Source organism: Pseudorasbora parva, chromosome 10 (assembly GCF_024679245.1).
Source record: "Pseudorasbora parva isolate DD20220531a chromosome 10, ASM2467924v1, whole genome shotgun sequence".
Classification (NCBI taxonomy): Eukaryota; Metazoa; Chordata; class Actinopteri; order Cypriniformes; family Gobionidae; genus Pseudorasbora; species Pseudorasbora parva.
In genome coordinates, this window is record NC_090181.1 from 28007902 (window position 1) to 28029061 (window position 21160).

At 37.6% G+C, this 21160-nt stretch overlaps 1 protein-coding gene across 27 annotated transcripts in view; it reads left to right on the forward strand.

The window, feature by feature from the left end:
• nrxn3a (neurexin 3a) overlaps positions 1 to 21160 on the forward strand; it is a 383052-nt gene that overhangs the window by 84188 nt on the left and 277704 nt on the right. For all 27 annotated transcript variants that reach the window (XR_010908079.1, XR_010908081.1, XR_010908080.1 and 24 more), the window contains 2 exons: positions 16336 to 16774; positions 19713 to 20096. Coding sequence is in view for 23 of the 27 variants with exons in the window: in XM_067455718.1 (XP_067311819.1) it covers positions 16336 to 16774; positions 19713 to 20096 (823 nt within the window). In the remaining 4 variants the exon portion in view is untranslated. The remainder of the gene's footprint in view (positions 1 to 16335; positions 16775 to 19712; positions 20097 to 21160) is intronic.

The window sequence follows — 21160 nt, forward strand, 5'->3', positions numbered from 1 at the left end:
AAACACAAAAGGCACATTCACTTTATTAAAAAAGGAATATTAATTAAACAAGCCAGATCTAGAGCAGAAAAGAAATAAAGTGCATAACTGAAAAATAAAGCATATGCTCAAAACTAATACAAACAGTGGGCACAGCGCATCAAATAAAAAATAAAATAATGCGCCTGCAGTTATAAAATGATTATTACACTAAAACATTGACGTATGGCAATCCTGATATGTTCATATAGCCTAGTCAAAACAGACGGGACAACCTAACGCAGACAAGTTAGCTTATTGTTTTTAGGTGATATGACATGTTTGTCGTCGAGCTGTGATATGCAAATTGTTTCGACTTTTTTCCCATTTTCTATTGGGGGGCAAATGAACGGGGCAAAAAAATTCAACCAATCAGAATTGTGGTCGTGCCAGAACAGATTGCCTTAATAATCAACTAATTGACTGGGAGATTACAGCCCTAGCATGTTGCAAGTGCAACAGGCTTTTAAAGGGAATAGGAGATGAAACTAATTGGTTTATTGCACTTTAAGCCCAAAACACACTCATGACTCATTAAGAGACTGGGGACAGCCCTTTTGGACCATGCGCCTGGTGTGTTTTTTTTCCTGTTATTACACTTGCAAAAATAGATTCGGACATGCCCAAAGCGAACCTGCGCAAATGCGCTTCAGACCATGTGCTCAGATCGTTAAAATAGGGCCCCTTGTACTCTTCAGCTAAGAGCCTGTTTGCAGAAGTTAGATGTCATTCTTTTCGATCAGCTGTTCATTTCCACATTCCTAAGTTGTCAGGTCTGGATAACATTATCAGTAAATGGACTGATCTTTAATTTAGCTGGAAATAGGCAATTACTCTGTTGTGCGGCTGCTGGCGAAATCCTTCATTAATTCATGATGAACAAACAGCAGACAACAGAACCTCCTTTTCGCAGTGAGCACTACAGCAGCCTGCTATCTTTTAATGACCCGCCATCAAGCTATCACTGCCGTTTCCATCTCATACTGGCCCTCCTATCACAGAGCTAAAGGGTTGTAACATCGGCGTTTGTGTTTAAAAAAACTAATTTCACTCGCTTTTTACAGTGCTGAGTTTTGAAATAAAACTGCCACCCATGTCAGAGATTATAGTAATCAGTCTCACACTGTATGTGCTGGGATATAGCAAATGCTTACATAGCACTGCTGTGTTAGATGGGTGAATTGGATGCTAAGAGCTGCTCAAGACGAGATATCAGAACATACACACTTCACCCACCTAAGAGTAGCCATAATGAGAGATACCTCCTCTTCACATTTTTTTTTTTTTCCAGAGTCCAAGAATGAAAAAAATGTTTTGTACGCTTCTTAGCTTGTTAAAACCTCACATTTGATTTGCAAGCTAATAATGGTATCGTCATTATGGACCGTGAATAAGACTGTCTGTTTCTGACCCAGATGACATGATCTTAAGAAAGTGAATAGTTTAATGTGAAGGCCTAGTGTGGTAACCCATACCCATATTTCGTCCTCTGCCTTTAACCCATCCAAGTTAGTGCACACACATTAGGAGTAGTGTATAGTGAATACACACACACACACACTGCAAGCCGTGGACAAATTAACCCGGAACAGTGGGCAGCCATTTTTGCTGTAGTGCCCACCGAGCAATTGGGAGTTAGGTGCCTTGTTTAAGAATTGAGAAGAATTGAGCCTGGAACCTTCGGGTTACTACTAACCATTAGGTCACGACTGTGGTATATTGCATTTTTAGCTGAGGTTGATACCTAAAATGTCCAGATTCTAGTTGTGTTTGCAATCCTGATAGTTACAGTAAAAAAAAAAAAAAAAGAGATAAAAGAAAACCCTCTAAAAACCTTGTTCCAAAAGGTATAGTTTTCTAAGTTTTTTGTATTTAATTATATTATATAATAATATATTATATTATATATGATGTTTTGTTATGTATTTTATAGTCATTTCCTTTTATTTTACTCTTATTTACTGCACTTTTTTGTCTGCTCTAGGAGTATTTTTGTAGAGGTAAATGTATATGATATTGACTTTTATTGGAAGGACAGTATACTGTAGTATTGTAAAGTGTACCACCCTGTGGTACAGGATGCTTACTGCAGTCATTCTGCATTTGGCTATTGTATATAGGACAGAGGTTGCAAAAGTGGTCTTAACACAAAAAAATCACTGGAAAAGGAGCTGATTTCTTAAAAAGACCATGCCATATTATAATTTCACTGTTTTTAAGAGCAGATAACACCAACATTCTTTCTCTTTCATCAAACGAAACATGCGATTGTATAGATAGCCGCATGCTTCTTCAGACCCACCTTGTGTCTGACTCTCAAGCTGAGCGTGAAGGGCAGTAATCAGGGTATGGCGGGGTGTGTGGCTGCACTGGGGTCTGCCAGCACTAATGACTGGATACCGAGCGTCCTCCACCACCGAGCTGGAATCCGCTCCCTTCCTTTGTGCCCCGGAATCACAATCAGTTTCCAGAATGTGCGCATGGTGACTGTCATTTGTCACTTTGCTTGGCCGACTGGATGAAACTGTCCCTGCTCTCTGGACATTTGCTCCAGAGCCAGCACTGCTCTATGGATGTGAGACAGGCCTGAGAGTTCTGATAGATGGGTCGACCCAGCCTCATTTAGGGGCTGGGTTTATTATTTGTTTCAGTAAGCACCACAGGACTGTTAATATTTGGCAAAAGCTTAGAGCTGGAATACAAGCCAGCCTGAAACAGTAGAAGAGGTCTTTGTCTTATTTATCAGTCGTGTAGCGTTGAAACAGAATGGATGTGTATCTTGGATGTCTTAGAATAAGTTGTTGAAATACAGCATTAGCCTAGAAATCTAGATGCACCCTAGCGGCAGCAAATCTAATCTGCCGCGATTGTCGTCTAACAACTCTCAATACACTTCTGAGCTGTAAAAGCCAAACTCTGGTCGGGCCAATCACATTGTGCATAGAGTCAGTGGGCGGGGCTTAACATAATGACGACGAGTTGCACTTGTGTGCTTCTAGTAAACACAGAGACTGGTGAACGGCGGTCTTTCGAATCAGCTTTGACCGTGACTCTGGAAGATTTGGAGTTAAACTTTTCTCTGAGAAAAGAACAAAGAGCGGCATTGAAGTGATTCTTAAAAAGGAAGATGTGTTCAGAGTTTTGTCGACCGGATACGGCGAAAGTTTAATCTGTCAACTAGCTCTGCTTCACCTTTGTTGCTCTGGTTGGTTGTAGCGCTATCCTATCGCGTGCAGAGGGAGTTTGAAAGACAACCGTTTATCCCGCCCCTTTGGATTGAGACCAAGACCAAACATCTTGATGTGGGTCTGGCTTGTCAGGCTAATACAGCATGGCATCACTTCAAAAAATTCAAAATATATAGTTAAAGTGAAATAAGTTAAAGTAAAATAAGTTTACATTAAAGTACTAAATTAAATTACTAAACTAAACGGAAACTGAAATAAAAAATAAATTAGAGTAATAAACATATTTGAAAATATATGAATAAAAAAACAACAAAATTACTAAAACTTTAAAATAAAAAGGAGAATATAAAAATAAAAGCAAAATGAAGACATTACATATTCTTAATATATCTTTTTTTATTCTTTGTAGAAGTAAGTCGTACATTGTTATAACAACATGAGAGTGAATGATGAAAGAATGTATTTTTTTGTGTGAACTATAAGACATGACTAGCAACGATAAGCTGATGACAACTATCTCCATAGGTCACGTGGCTTTGTTCTTTGTGAAAGTGAATATTGTAGGTTTCTTATGTTAGCATGCTAATTTACAATAGCTTTGGGTCAACACTTTTAGTTTGAGAGGCAAATTATATTTTAATGCAGTTGTAGGAGATTTTACAGTGAAGGAGCAGAAATGAAGACCAGGCGTCAAGAAAGGCCATAAATTGAAAAAAAAAAAAATTGTCAGCTTCAACACTGAGCAAGGAGTTTGTAGGCCAGCTTACACACTCATTACAGAAGCAATTATACCCACACAATCACTAATTTACGTCATCATGTCAGGTTGAATGATTCTGATTGGTTAAGGCACAGATAAACAAAAAAAAAAAATATTTCCACTGAGGTCGTCAATCTGGGTTTCTAGGCTCCAGTTTGTCTGTCAGACGTTTCACCTCCCCTGCATGTCAGTTGTTCACCTTGTGAACATCAGGTCCTATACAAAATAGTACCAGCAACGCACACAGATACACAGCTTCTTCAAGATTGGTCAAGCTCTAGCTCTGGCCAGGAAACTTTCCCAAAACATGAGGTTCAAACAATATTTGTCCTTATTCTCTAGTGACTGAAGATGAAAAGTAAAATAAATGCTTTAACATAAGATTGAACAAGTCATTCAGTGTTAAGTATTAATATTTAGAAGGATAAATATCCATAACTTTATTTAACAACCACTCAAAAGATATACATAGAAGCAGGATTGGATTCGATAATCCAACCCTTCATAATGCATATGAAAGTGTTGTGGTCTAGCAATGGTTAGAACCTAGCCACTTCCTGATCCTATTCCTCCCACTTTACTTCATTCCACTGCTTACTTATTATCTGATATATATTTCAAACAAAACAGGAAAACATTTGCCATGTTTTTTGTTTTGTTTTTTACTTGGAAAGTTTTATGTCTTTACAGATTATTATATTCACCTGCCCCTAAACGACTCATAAAAACAAAACAATTTGTGGTTGCAGTGTTAATTTGCACAGCACATTTTTAATTAGTTTTAGTCATAGTCTTTTGACTAAAAATGCCATTTAGGTTTTAGATTTTATTTTTAGTCTAGTTTTAGTCGACTAAATCTGCAGTAGATTTAATCGACTAAAATCAAATGGGTTTAGTTAATGTCCTCCTGTGGTGAAAAATCAGGTGAAAACTTGGGACTTTAGTTTATTCACCGTATCCCCCAGAATTAGATATGAATGTCAGATGACATGTTAAGTTAGTGTATTGGCTGAATAACTTGGTTGATTGACTGACTACATTTTGTAGACAAAAGATTAAAGACTAAGGTCTCATTGTCCCACCCCTTGGTAATGCGGCAAATGGTTTAGCCATCTGCACGCATTTTGTTTATGTAATTATGTTAGTTGAGCATCTGGTGGAGTGCAAACTTCTGCTGTAGAAATGTCTTTCTCAAAGAAATGTAAGCCAAATCAATTCACCAAAAAGAAAGGAAAGACAGGAGAAGGAAAGAAAACAAACGTGGGGAAACCATTGGTAACTGACTTATTTTCAAAGAAAGGTGATCACAAACTAGAACACGAAATCTATAGAACTAATTAAACTGCTTGAATATCTCTGCAATCGATAGTGCTTAAAATGAACTGAGACAACCCATTGAAAGAGCAGAACATACATTTTCAGATTCGTTTTTTTTTTTACATGTATTGAGGCAGTGCCATAACCGACATAGACATTGAGGGGGACAAGACCTGCCTCAGGTCTAATGGCGCTCGTGATTGAGATGGCTAATCAAATCAAAGTAGGTGGGGTTAACGTTCTCTTTGGCTCATGTACACAAACAAGTGCGTCAATCTATCGCTTAATGCTGTTGCAGGGACTTTTTCTGGTGAAATCACAAAACAAAATGTGTCCAATGAATGTGTTGTATGCAATCATTGCAGGGCCGGCGTTTGCTATAGGCGAGCTAGACGGTTGCCAAGGGCGACAATTGTGTTGGGGGCGCAAGCGCGCTCTAGTGTCGCCCATTACTTCCCATTAAGCATAGAATCGGAACAAGTAAAATACAACATAATGTTTATTAGAAGATTGAATTGATGGTGATTATTGGTTCAGGTACTAGGTCAGGCAAGTGCTCAATAATAAGCATGGTAGCTCATCGTTAGCTACATATCATGTCAGCATTATATTTATGTCAAATGTGGCTTTAATATTAGGCTACCTTCAGTGGCATTTTATTTTTTTAAATCCAGTGAACCAAAGACAGTTTTAAAAACGCGGTTTGAAATCGACTGTTTCTTACATCACAAGCTACCCTTTAAACGTAGTAAAAATCACGTCAATGTGTGGGCGGACTTTGCCTTATCATTAACTAAGGGTGCTTTCACATCTCTAGTTCGGTTCATTTAGTACGAATGAAGGACAAACAATTATACATTGTTGCAATTTTCAGCTTTTTTTGGATCCTTTTCACACCACAATGATTGCTTTGGTCCGAACCAGCTGAAACGAACCAAAATGCAGGCACATGACAGCATCCTCATCACTCATCGGTCATGGCGTATTTCCTAAACTGCTTTTCGATTGGTCAGAATTTACGTGTGGGAAAATTCCAATAGAAGAGGAAAAGCCAACAAACTACACAACCATGGAGAGACGACTCCTTGGGCTGGTTTTGTCCCTGGCCATAATCTACTACAGATTGTGTGTATTTACCACAGTATGCAAACAATACCTTTCTATAATGAAGCAACGTTCTAACTCTCTCACTGCAAACGGCGAGCGCACATCGCTCGTTACTTCAAGCGGAGACGTGCATTAATTATTTTGAACTCATCTTCCGAAAATATTGCCAACGATCTATAGGGTAATAATGTCATGAATATAATGTCTGCGCAGCTAACTACGGCAGCTGGTTTAGTCCAAAAATGATCAGTACTTTTGCAGTTGGTTTTGATCATGGTCGGATCATGTTCTCACCACAAACGAACCGCTCCAGAGTTCGTTTGAAAGCGTACCAAAACCACCTGTTATATGTGACATATAACATGTCTTTAAATAAAGCCATTTTTCATAAAGAAACAAGAACATGGTGTTCTTTTTAATTAATGATTTATGAATTATGTCCGAATGCACAGATCCAATACTCTGATACGCATCCAATATTTTCCCAACTATTTACATTCACTTAAGACATAACCTACTGTTACAGTAGGTCGCTAAAACCTACTCACCAAAATTGACATTCTGAGATAATGTTGTGTATATTTGTCCATTCAAGCGTGAAAAGACTTGGAAGAGAGCTCAATTCAGTATGCATGCTCTGTCTGTGTGCACAGAAAATGGACTGAACTCTCTTCCCTGTCCTCGTTTTTTTATCCTTATGTATTTATCCATATCTTCTTCTCCTTCTCCCATATGTTTACATTTTTAAACATTTCATGAGACATACAGCAAATGTATGCCAACTTCTGTCCTGCCGGGTAGATCTGCGCATTACAATTCAAAAGTGCGCATAAACGCACTGGATCTTTTCACAAATTGTCCTTCCCTAACATTTTTGTCTTATTTTTATTTGTTGACAAAAATATTGATAGATTTTCATTATAGTTTTTGTCATTCTAAACTGGTTTTTATTTAATTATCATCTAATTTTCGTCAGTGAATTTAATTTAATTGACGACAATTATGATGAAAATTATTAATCAACAAAATGAACACTGTCGGTTTGGTTATGAGTCTCGACTGCAAACCAAACCAGATGCTATTGCACTGATAGTCAAATGTCTGCCTTAGCGAGTCTTGACCTGTTTGCCTGACCATGTCCAACTAGGCCATCTAGACCTTTCTGCACCTCATTGCCCTGAGCTCCCATGCAAAACATCCACAAAGGGCCACCTGGCATGCTTGACTAGTGCATAATCAATACCGATTTCCAAGTGTTCTCCCTAGTTTGACCTGGGGGCTATTAATTCCTTGAGAGTGGTGGGTAGGCACTGTAGGCAGAGATTTATAGTAGAAGCAGACAGCTGTGGATGATGAATGCGGGTGTCACTGCAGGCCCAGCACAGGCTGTGAGGAGGCCGTGGGCACACGGAGGACCCTGTGAATGTGTATAGCTGCTCTTCCAGTTCCCAGCTCAACAGCATGCGTACGACAATAGAAACAAACTCAAGTAGATTCTTCTTTGCTTAGCTCATACTCATTACACTTAGTGAGTAGGGGTGTAAACTCCTGTCACGATACGATACTATCACAATACTAAACTCACGATACAATCATTTAAGTCAAAATAAAAAAGGTTTTCTGTATTATTTTTTTTATTATTATTTAAATAATATATATATATATATATATATATATATATATATATATATATATATATATATATATATATATATAGTAGTTTAATGTAGTAATGTCACTGAAACGCTGTAAAGTTTTTTCTTCTCATGCCATACTCACACCGCTACACACACACACACGCACACACACATACAAACACAAACACAAACACACACACACACTCCCGGTGCTAAAAAACATCTAAAACACTTTGAATAATCATACTATTAAAACTAAATGTGATATGGGGATTTAAATTATGTTTGCCCTTTCACTATAAGGAGTGCCGCTTTAAATTATGTTTGCGCTTCCACTTTGAGGAGCCACATTCCAGCAACACGTGCTCTTCAGATGATCAATGCAATCAGCCATGACTATTCCTAAACCGTAAATATTTAGTTCTGCATTTACTCACTCTTGTTTCCGCGCGTCACGTCACACTTGAATGTCCGTGCTTACTATGCACGTCGTTGTAAATCTGTTCATCATATAACGCTATCGTGTCTCTTCTGACTAGACCACTCAATTGATTATTTTTATGATGCCATTATGACATTTTTTTGGATCTTTTAAGTTTGAGAGGAAATTGACTTTAAATGGAGGTACAGAAATCTTTCTCTGGTTTCTTGAATTTTTTTTTTTTTTAATTTGGACTACCCATTTCAACCAATAGCTGTCAATATTACATATTGCACCTTTAAAATAATAATTGTATCAGTGCGGTTCAGTATTGAATTAAATATAACAAAATGTATAATTGTGTGGGGATTTTTTCATGAAGCTTGGTGGTAGTGCATTTTAAGACATTAGACATATGTGCTATGCTGCCTTAAAAGTTGGCCTAAAAAAATATAATCTCTACTCTAACTAACATTTATTATGCCATAGGTTTTTATCAAACTTTTTTATCAGTAGCTTTAGCAAGAACATATTGCTTCTCTGGTTGGTAATAGCTTAGCTGTACAGCAAGGACTTACATAATATAGATCCTTCTATCTATCCATTTTTTGTTTCTCTTTTTCCAGTTTATTTTGGAGTCTGCAGGGCAAGATAACAACCTGATGAAATTTTTAGTCCATCTACACTCTCAAAAGAATGTCTTTCTGTGTCTGGAACCAGTCAATCCTTACGTTCCCCAGTGGCCGAATCCATAATACTGAGAAAGACAGATTCTTAGTGTGAGTCTTCTCATGTCTGTCTATAGATGAAGTCTCAGTTACACCTGCTTGCCTTTCCTTCAAACTACATAGCAGGTGTTGTTAGATCAAGGCCTGGCATTATATTCAAATGTCAGATTTCTATGGACACTCTAAACCCCTCTGTTCTCCCAGGGGAACAAAATGATTTGTTCTCAGCTGAAATGCTTATTTTGAATGAGTGACGTTTTGTGCTTTTCTTCTATGGTTTGCACCATGCTCCAAAAGTAAATGAATGCAATTAAAGAATATTTCGGCAAAGAGGTTTAATGGTTTGGACAACTGAAATATGATTTGCGAGCTCGGTTACAGAATCAAGACTCTGGGACGTGTGCGGATTTTTCACATCTATAAGCGGCTCATCAGCTGAATTAACTGGCTGACATTTTATGGGCCGCCTAAACACATCAAAATGACAATGCCATATAATGGACCAAATTGCAGAGTATCAATTTGTGTCAGAGACTATGGCTTCCCCTGGTGTTGTGGACAATTTGCAAGATGAAACTTGATTTAGGTAATAAAAAAAGCACCAGACAGGATAAATACAAAGGATAATGCTACAAATAACAACAATCATTGTCTAATCAGTGTCTGGCAGTTTTCAGTCATGTTGAACACGTCAAGGTCAAATTTGGGCCTGATATGCAGGCAAGGATCTATGTTGATCATAAAATCTTTCTCTTATTCTCATTCACCAATCTTAAAATCTGCTCTTTTTATTCAGAAATTATCTGAGGGTTCAATGAATTCCAATGAACACTTGCTCTACTTGGTGCGTGCACACACACACACACACACACACACACACACACACACACACACACACACACACACACACACACACACACACACACACACACACACACACACACACACACACACACACACACACACACACACGTAAGGTTTTTGCAAATTGTTTACACTGTACAAACTATACATTCTATCCCCCTACACTGTCCCTAAAACTACAAATCACAGGGAACATTCTGCATTTTTACATAAAAAAAAAAAAAACATAATTTAGGATGTTTATAAATCTATTTACATTGTGGGGACCACTGGCTGATCTCAGGTTTATATTACATTGTGGGGACATTTGGTCTCCACAATGTAATATAAACAAGGACACGCACACACACACACACACACACACACACACACACACACACACACACACACACACACACACACACACACACACACATACACATTTACACCGTATATACACCAAGTGGAACACTGATTCATTGACACTGTAATGTTGCGTTCACACCAGACATGAACGAAGTGATAAGCTCAAGTCATTTATATGTTAAGTCGTGAATAGACATTTTGCAGCGCAAATGACACAATTGAGTGTTTCCGGCATTTGACACGCGTATCACGTGATTTGCGAGTTGATAAATCTGAACTTGGGCGGATTTTCAGGCCATGTTAACCAATCAGGAGCTTGCTCTAGAAGTGACAACAATGTGGACAAAATCATATGTGGAAGTTTTTGGGTGATTGGGACACTTTTTCCAAGTCATCTCAATGGCAAAAAGTGTCCCAATCGCCCTTAATTCATGCTGTTGAGACTACAAGCTAGTTAAAGATGCCATGGAATTAAAAATTTAATTAACCTTGCCATAGTGAAATAATAAGAGTTCAGTACATGGACATCACATACTGTGAGTTTCAAACACCACTGCCTCCTCCTTGTTATGTAAATCTTGTGCAATCAAAAAACATGGCAAAATAGGTAAATCTCAACATAACAGCAACTGTGACCCAATCGTTGGGATCATGTACGCCCCCAACATTTGCATATGCCAGAACATTGTCAGGTGGAACTGCCGAATCATCGGGACTGCAGGTAAACAAGCGACACTCCAGGATAGCGAAAATGGCAGATCATGGACACAAATGTAATGTTCCAGGTTTTGCAGGGGACGTGAAGACTTTTCATACCCTTCCCACAGATAAAAATATCAACAGTCATGGGTGATGTTTATTATAATCGGATACCACAACAATTTAATAAAAAATTGTTTGTTTGCTCTGCCTATTTCACCACGGACAGTTTTTCTAACCTGGGACAATATCAAGCAAGCTTTGCTCAGCGTCTAAAACTGAAGAAAGGGGCAATTCCAACTATATTCCTGTCTATAGTGTGTCTAATGACAAAGGTTAATATTATTTAGTATGCATATGTCATACTACGTTAGTTTAGTTGCTTACAGATCGCTCACTCGATCCTTCTAGCTAACGTCACCTTCTCTTCCATATGATTTAAAATGACAATGATGATATAAGATCAAATTATCATTTGACAGGGCTTCTATTCGTGTTGTAAAAATATATGTATTTATATTTTTGAGAACTTAAGTATGTTTTTGTATGCTTGTATTTCAGAGTACATCACAGTCACTGCGTAGCCTACATTGTGACTAACGTTATATAAACATGCAATATCGTTGACGAAAAAAGACGAGTCTAAAGTGTAGTTTAAAAAATAAAAAACTTGAACAAAAATCACTGGTTTTGGTTTTGTTGGGGGGAAAAGAAAAGCGTTTGAATGTTCCTGCTTGCGGTTGCCAGATTTCAGTCATTTAAATCCCCCAATCAGCTTGTTTGTGAAAAGAACACGTATACTATCCACACGTATACTATGCAAGCTCTCTCTGATGGATGATCTAAAAACACCAATAAACAAGTAAGCTGCATTTTAAAAATCTCCATTTGAGATGTTCTGCTTAAAATGTCATTCAGTCGGTCTGTGTTCTGTCAGGACTCATGAGGCGCGATAGAATAGCAAGATTTATTTTCGCAATTTGCGTCTGGTGTGAACTAGAGTTTAGATTCTCTGCCCGAGCCCGAACCCGAACCTGACCCGAACCGACCCGCGGGCCGGGTCGGGCTGAGATTTCCCTGCACTATCCTCGGGTCGGGTTGGGCCGGGCCCGTGATCAAGCGTTTTTTTTTTTTTTTTTATCATTAGCCTACTTTACTAGTCTAATTGGGTGGGCAGAAAGCTATGCTATAATCAGAAATTATATATATTTAGCAAAGTAAGAACTAATACAACAACTAAGAAACAAATGTGTAGGCTACAAAGCTGCACAAGTCAGGATTAGTGTAAAAATGCGTGTTAAACTCACAGCTCGAGCAGTGATGGAGCGCAGCATTATAAACAGAAACGCTCTGAGTCAAGAGCTGCTCGTGAACACTGCACTTTGCTTAATTAAATATCTTCGAATCGTTTCGTTTAAAAGTGGTCATTTAAAGCTTTCTATACGCATATTTCTCATGTCTGTGAGGCAAGTATAGCCTGCTGAGTTTCGGTTTATTAATGAGACGCGCGCTCCAGTGCATGAGGAATGAAAGCGATCACTCCCACGACTTCACCTCATAATTTTATTCTGCTATTTGCTTTTTATTTATTAAATCCAGGCAATTGGTCTAAGAAACCTTTTTTAAAATTAAGATACAATTTAAACAAAACGAAAAAAATGATTTCAACAAAACAAAACTTAATATTAAACTAAATATAACCACCAAAATCATTTCTGACCCACTCGCATCTTTTCACTTATCATAATCAGATAAAACATGTAAAAATAATATTATAATATTTAAACATAAATATGAAGGAAAAAACACATTGTTTAATGGCAACAACAAAGTAAGCTACAGATAAATGTCTGAGCTGGATTTGAGCAAACATCAGTTTACCGGTGAGCGGATCATGAGCGCGCACCTGCGGATTATTGAGCGGAGTCAAGTCAACTTTATTTATAGCCTATAGCGCTTTTACAATGATGATTGTTTCAAAGCAGCTTCAAAGTGTTAAACATGACAATATTGCAACAAAATGTTATTCGGCTGTACAGTCGCTGTGGAGAAAACTGAAAACTAAATGTAGTTTTATCATGAGCCTCACCAGTCCGTTTCGCTGCGCTTTGCTCATTATAGGCTCGTTCTCATCAAACGCCCACGTATTGAACAATGGTCGGGTTTAAATCGGGCTCGGGCTCATAATTACAGTTAATGTCTCGGGCCGGGCCGGGCTCGGACACATCGTGCACGGGCTCGGGTAGGGTCGGGCTTGATTTTTTGAGCCCGATCTAACCTCTAGTGTAAACGCACAGTAAAAATGAACAATTAAATTTTGCGGGGAAAAAAAATCTTTTCAGTTGGGGTTTTTTTAGTTTTCAAAAAAAAAAAAATCATCCTTTGGCTGCACTACAGTATATGATCAAACTATGATCCTATACTAGTATGTCGAACACAAAAAAGAAGGCACTCTGTCTGTAAAACGGCTTCCTGTGAACAAACACCCAGAGCGCACGCTCAAAATGCCAGACAGTGCGACAGTATTGCATTGAGTTCTCTTTCCCACTTAATTGGACAAAAACACAAAATTATCAAAAACTTTTTTTAACGCCTATGGAACTATTTTAACGCCTAATGACTTTTTTTTTTTTTTTTAAATATCCTCAAAAGCATTTGTAACGAAGTTTGTAGATGGGAAGGAAGGAGGCGGGAACCGGCGAACGTTTCACAAACTTTATTTCAAAATAAATAAACAAAACGAAAGTAAAACCGCGGGCAGCCCCTCACGGACGACTGCCCGCAAATACCCACAAAAAATAAAACGTGGGCAGCCCTTCACGGACGACTGCCCACACAAACATAATAAAACTTAAACAAAACTCAACATAAATTCCAGGCCTGGTCCTCTCTCGTCTTCCGCAACCCTTGCTCCTCCTTTTATGCTCCCGTCACATGGCCGCGAGACCGGTGTGCCATGCAGCTGGCACTCGTTAACACTCATCACTGGCCCGGTCTCGCGGTCCCTTGCCCCGCTGCTTGTCCCACCACAGCATTCTTAAATGAGTTAAAAGTAAAGAGTTGTGTGGGATATGTGAAATAGGATGTGTGTCAGATCCAGGTCAAAAGTGACAGCAGCCTAATATACCTGCTGCTGTCTTTGTCATTAAAACATAAGAGAAAATCACTCACTGATCTTGACTCAATAACGTTCTTTTGCTTTAATAAGGATTAATCTATGGTCAATTTATAATTTATATGCAGAGAAGATTGTGCAGTTTGATTATTTAATTTCTTTATAATTTCTTTTTAGACCTACCTGATAATCTTAAAGCACTGTTTACAAGGTTACATGGGTCAAAAACAATGAAAACAATAGCTTTTTTTGTGCAGGTAAAAATCTGAAGGAAAAAACAAAAACATTAGCCTTGAGCCCTAATATATTAAAATCACAGCTAAATGTGACATTTATTACAAGTTTACTTAAATTATAAGTTGTTATTGCCCAGTTTCACAGACAGATCTCAGATTTTAGCCAGGATTAGGCCTCACAGCTCAAACATGCATTTTAGTCTGGGACTAGGCTTAGGCCTTGTCTGTGAAATATATTGTATGTTAAAATTGATAGCTTTAAATTATACTGTAATATTGAATGGTTATAATTAATGGCTAAAGTTTAGAAAAAAATATAACAGAGACATCTGTGTTAGTACTGGTATCAGCGATACTGGCCTTCATTCATAATGCTTAACAAAAAGATGCCTTTAAACAAATATTAAAATTAAACAGTCTTTATGTGTTTTCTCCATTATTTTTGACATAATTATATTACATTATTACAATATAAAAATATAAGTTTAATGTTAGGTGTAATTCATAAATAGTGTATATATTAAACGACAACAACAACAATATATATATATATATATATATATATATATATATATATATATATATTGTGTGTGTGTGTGTGTGTGTGTGTGTGTGTGTGTGTGTGTGTGTGTGTGTGTGTGTGTGTGTGTGTGTGTGTGTGTGTGTGTGTTTCAATAATTATAGTTGATGTACTATAGTTAATTTACAGTCTATACATGTTGTATACACAGTCTATACATGTTGTTCCATCATGCCAATATTTGAGACATGGATTCTATGATATAGTATCGAGATTCTAGAACAATAAGTGCTTGAAATATCTCTGATTCTGCAGGTGAAGTAAGCTTACCTTCATGATGTTAGCGTTTTAACAGAGCCTGGTGCAGTAATGAGCGTCATGATGGTTTACAGAGGGGAAATACTGCTTTTGAAAGAACAATGAGAGACATCAGCTAGCAGTTTTAGTCTTGAGGAGAAAAATGACGATGTTTGTATGAGATGTGAGGAGCCAACGTATGGCTTTGTCTGAGAAATGGATCCCCCTCAGGGAGAGTGATATTTATGATCTATCAGATAAGAAACACACCAGAAGAGAAAAGCCTTGAAATCGCAGTAACTTTTCTTCAGGAACAAAACAGAATCCTTCCTTTCCACTCTGTCTTTCCTGCTCCTGAATAAATGTTTGATTTTCACACCACAACATCCAGGCTAGAGCGTTTGTGATGATAGCTAGCTCTCACAAACAGCGTGATGTTCTAAAAATGTATTAAAAAAAGATCTCCTTCTCCGGGATAAATTAGCTTAAACGGGCAATTTCACACCCCGGCGAATCTCTGCGGTGTTTGCAGGTTCAATATGCTCTATGCTGGTTTAATCCGTATTAAATTTAGTGTATGGTCAGCCTGTGCCAAATTAGCTAGGCACAAAAATTTGCAACAAATATCCCAGATGGCTCTTTACCACATATAAAACTCGAATGCACATTCTAAGAGCACATAACTGATGTATTACTTTCAACTGACTGGCACTAGGACCCAGAGCACGATGTCAGATTTGAGTAGCAGGCAGGGGGCAGGACTTATTTCAGAGCTTTTGTGGCAGAAAGTGCCATTGCAGCTTTGTCAACCCATTACCATAGTTATCAAGGAAACCAGACCCACACGTTTGTGCCAGCACAGCCTGAGTCAATTACCACTGAGAGACAGTCATTTGCAGGCAGTGGCCTGGCCTTTTGCTATTATCACAGGTCATATTTGAATAAAGTCACCTTTGCTGGTGTCTCTATTTAGCATCCAGCATTAAAAAATAAAATTGCATATTCATGTTCAATATCTTCTAAAACCAGATATAGATATCTCATATATCATCATTCACTGATTATTTGCTTACATCCGCACAGGTTGTTTACAAAAACAATGACATCAGGCTGGAACTCTCCCGGCTCGCCCACATTGTAGACCCCAAAATGAAGATCCAGGGAGATGTGGTGTTCAGATGTGAGAACGTGGCCACCCTGGACCCCATCTCGTTTGAAACGCCCGAGGCGTATATCAGCCTACCCAAGTGGAACACCAAACGCATGGGCTCCATCTCCTTTGACTTCCGTACCACCGAACCAAACGGCCTTATTCTTTTCACCCACGGGAAGCCACAGGAAAGAAAGGACGCCCGCAGCCAAAAGAACACAAAAGTGGACTTTTTTGCCGTGGAGCTTCTGGATGGAAGTTTGTACTTGCTGCTGGACATGGGCTCTGGGACTATCAAAGTGAAAGCCACACAGAACAAAGTGAACGACGGGGCCTGGTACCACGTGGACATCCAGCGAGATGGAAGATCAGGTCAGTGTAGATACTCAGACAAATACAATCTCACACACTTAAAGTGATAGTTCACCCAAAATGAAAATTTGATGTTTATCTGCTTACTCCCGGGCATCCAAGATGTAGGTGTCTTTGTTCGTCCAGTAGAACACAAATGAAGATTTTTAACTCTAACCACTGCTCAGATAGTGCATGTCTATGTTTTTTTTTTCTATGAGAGTCACTATGAGAGCAAAAAAACAGATAGCCATATGAATCTTAAACACATGTATTAAATTAAACACAGCGGCTCTTGGCGATACATTGATGTCTTAAGACATTAAATGATCAGTTTGTGTGAGAAACCGAACAGTATTTATATACATTTTTACTTCAAATACAACACTATGTACAAACACCACGACCGTGCCATCACTTCCTGCAAGTGAGGTCTTTATTCCATACTTAACCCATTTAATAAATTATTTGATACATACATTTATTTGATTGTGTGTTTGTTTCTGCACTACTCTCTAATGCAGTAAAGTTAACATTGTTGGCAGTTGGCACCTTTTTGATAAATGTGATTATTCTCATTCGTTGCTTAGGGTAAAACAGTAACATAAACTAACATTGACTAACATTATAAGTGAAATTCAAAATAAATATCCATTTTTCCCTTTTTTTATGTGGTCAATATGCTCTTAGGAATAAAGACATTGTGATAAATTGTCTTATTTTTAAAACCAATTTTTAACTTTAAGCTCATGAAGAACTCCCACTTTGTTTCATTATTAAATCGGTTGGATACTGTAATTGCTCGTGTGTTTTCCATAGGCGTTAAGCTCTGCAGCCCGAAGATAACAGCTTTAAACAAAAAGGCACAGTTGTTAGTCACCAATAATGGACACATTTAGTCCAAAGTAAGCTGACATTTTCATTTCACATCTACTTTGACAACTTTCTATTAGGTTTTATCCCCTCTATCTTTCTCTGTATGCTCATTCACCTCTTTCTTTCTTCCATTGCCCTTGAATCGCTGGCACTCTGTTTCTGAATCGATCGAAGACTACTCCATATCACTTCATAGCACAGGGCCCTTGGGATGTCTTGTAGGATATCAATAATGTGAGGTTTTAGACAGAGCCATGTGGGTGACTGGACCAGTGTCAGTTCTGAAGAGATTATTCCCATTGATCCCTGCATCCCCACATGGGATGCATTGTTTACATCTGCGCGTCTGTATGGAAGACGCCGCTTTACTAGATTCACAGACTCCCAATGAGGTCATAAATAGAAAATAATCCTCTCGTATCGCCCCCACTTCCTCTATCTCATAGTCTATGGATGGTCATTCTATCCCTATCTTTGTCTCTTGTGCACAGGGGAGACACAGGGCAGACTGTCTGAGAGTCTGGACCTTGTTGGATTACGCAGAACAGTAATTTACTGTAGTTCAGTTTACAGTCTCTCCAAATTTCCCAAGATCCCTAGAAAAATCCAAAGCAATTTATCATTAAGGTGCCAACACCAATTTCAGCTTTACTGCAGTACATACAGAAGATTTATTTAAAAAAAAAAAAAAAATAAATAAATAAATAAATAAATATATATATATATATATATATATATATATATATATATATATATATATATATATATATATATATATATATATATATATATTTTTTTTTTTTTTTTTTTTTTTTTTTTTTTGAGTTTTTAGTTATCTTTGTTTTAGTTTAAGTCATTTTAGTACTTAAAGGCTTACCCTCATGTTGTTCCAAACTTGTAAGACTTTTGTTAATCTTCGTAAAACAAATGAAGATATTTTAAATGAAATCTGAAAGATTTCTGTCAGTCCCTCTATTGACAGTTTACGCAACTACACTTTTTCTCTTCAAAAAATTCATAAAGAGATCATAAAATTAATCCCTTTGAATCTAGTGGTTTAGTCAAAATCTTATGAAGAGACATGATCAAATTATTTGATGGACAGATTGAATGTTGGAATTTAGGCGATAACAATTAAGATATAGTTCAAAAAAACATTCTCAAAATCAAAGAATAGTAGAGTCCACACCACAACTACAATGATAATGGCACAGAGAAACTAAATAGTTGGAATCCCTTTCAGAACAATTTTATCCAGCTGATGAGTGATAAAAAGTGATAAATCTGTCAATCAGAAACAAACCTGCTATAACGAGCTTGAGCATTTAAAGCGACAGACAATAAAAGGCGCTTCGAATAAACAAAACAATATCATCTGCTGGTGTGGATGCTAATATAGTTAACATTTTCTGTATTTATCGTTGTTGGTGTGAACAATAACATATGACAATGGACCTCGCTGGTTCTCGCACATCAAGCAAGCATGCTTGAGTTTCCATTTACCATATCTGATATGTGTTGATGAATGTTTTTATGTGAATAAAAGCCTAAATATATTCCACATATATAAACTGATCCAGTCTATTCAGAAAATTTGGACTAAACCTCTCAATTCATATGGATTTGTTTCACAACCTCTTTATAAACTTTTTTGAAGCATCAAAGTGGTAGTTGCGTGGACTGTCAATGGAGGGGGAAAAATCTTTTTTCGACGGAATTCTTTAAAAATTGCTTTGTTTGTATTCAGAAGATGAACACAAGTCTTACAGGTTTGGAACAACATGAGGGTGAGTAAATGATGACAGAATTGTCATTTTTGGGTAAACTAACCCTTTAAACTTAATTGAAATAAAATAAATTGATGTTAAAATTTTTCATCGAATATGTATTTTATAACTAAGATAATAGTTTTAGTGAATAATATCAGATTAAAATGACTTTTGGGGACATTTTAGAGGTCACACCTAAACTGCTAAAAAATAAACATAAAATGTTTTCTGACCACTAAGGATAACTGTATGAGTGTATTTTATTTTTGAACGATTGCTCGTATAATCTTTGTCTCTTTTTTGATTATTCCCAGGCACCATATCTGTTAACAGCCGCCGCACCCCGTTCACCGCCAGTGGAGAAAATGAGATCCTGGACCTGGAGGGGGACATGTATCTAGGCGGCCTCCCTGATAACCGAGCCGGCCTGATCCTTCCCACCGAACTATGGACCGCCATGCTAAACTACGGCTATGTGGGATGCATTCGGGACCTGTTCATTGACGGTCGCAGTAAGGACATCAGACAAATTGCTGAGGCCCAGAATGGTGCAAGTATCAAACCTTCCTGCAACAAGATGCCAGTCAAGCAGTGTGACAGCTATCCGTGCAAGAACAAAGGCGTGTGCAAAGAAGGATGGAATCGCTTTATCTGCGACTGCACAGGCACTGGTTACTGGTCCCGCTCCTGCGAGAGGGGTGAGTTTATCTGCCTTTACATTTTCTTTTCCGTCATTAGTTCATATAAACTCAACCAGCCTGGTTTGGTAGAATATATTTTTTTATTTTAGAATAAACCTGAGTGGTGAGTTTAATTTCAATTGCAAAATTATAACAAAGGTACAATCCTGATGTCCGCACACTGATATAACTGCTCTAATTTATTAGGAATAAATGTAAGCAGTTATATCAGTGTTGCGGATATTACATTTGTTTTTGCTTTAATTTCAATTGCAACATTTGAATAATAATAAAAAAACAATTTACAATCACCGTCACGCCGGTTTGTTTAGCTTCTCACCTGTAAAATCCCATCTGATGCTGTTTGTAAACAGCAGATTAGCTCTCACATAATCAGTTAAACTATAAGCTCATTAATATCTCAGCACGTTGCTGTATGGAAGCTGATGTTCTCCGGCGTTTGGGGAGTGTTGCGTCTGAGTCATGCCTGTGATGATGTCATAACTTGGAAAAAGTCCAATCCCAGATAAAGATCTTCAGATTTCATAAGCATTGAGATTCCTATTTGCATGAAAAATGTAACAAGCAAGATATTGAGACAAATATTTTGGTAGAGGAAATGACTGGGTTTTTGAGTGCTTGTGAATCTTTAGCTTGAGTGTTGTGACTGCATGTTAGAATAACTCCATATGGGCTGGTACGCAGGGGATCCAGGTAACCAGGTAATAGAAGGGACTTCCAGTGTGTCTGTGAACACTGAACAATGCAAATTGCTTATTATGTTGGCATGAGGTCTGGTTTCTCTTATGGGCTGAATTATGCCTCATTAAATTTGTTGACATTACAAATAAACATTGTTATTTATTTTATTTTAATCTTGTTCTATGTAACATATTTTGATAATCACATTTGTAATTTAATATGCAGGAAGGCAGTAATTCTCAAATGACCAAGTACTGCCAAGTCCCTTTTAAGACAAGTTTCTTCAGTCAGCTGCCATCTTTGTAACTAAATTGATAGTCCGAAATCTCTATTTCTACCAGTTCATTATGTCCACTGTTATATCGCCCACCCCTAGCTTA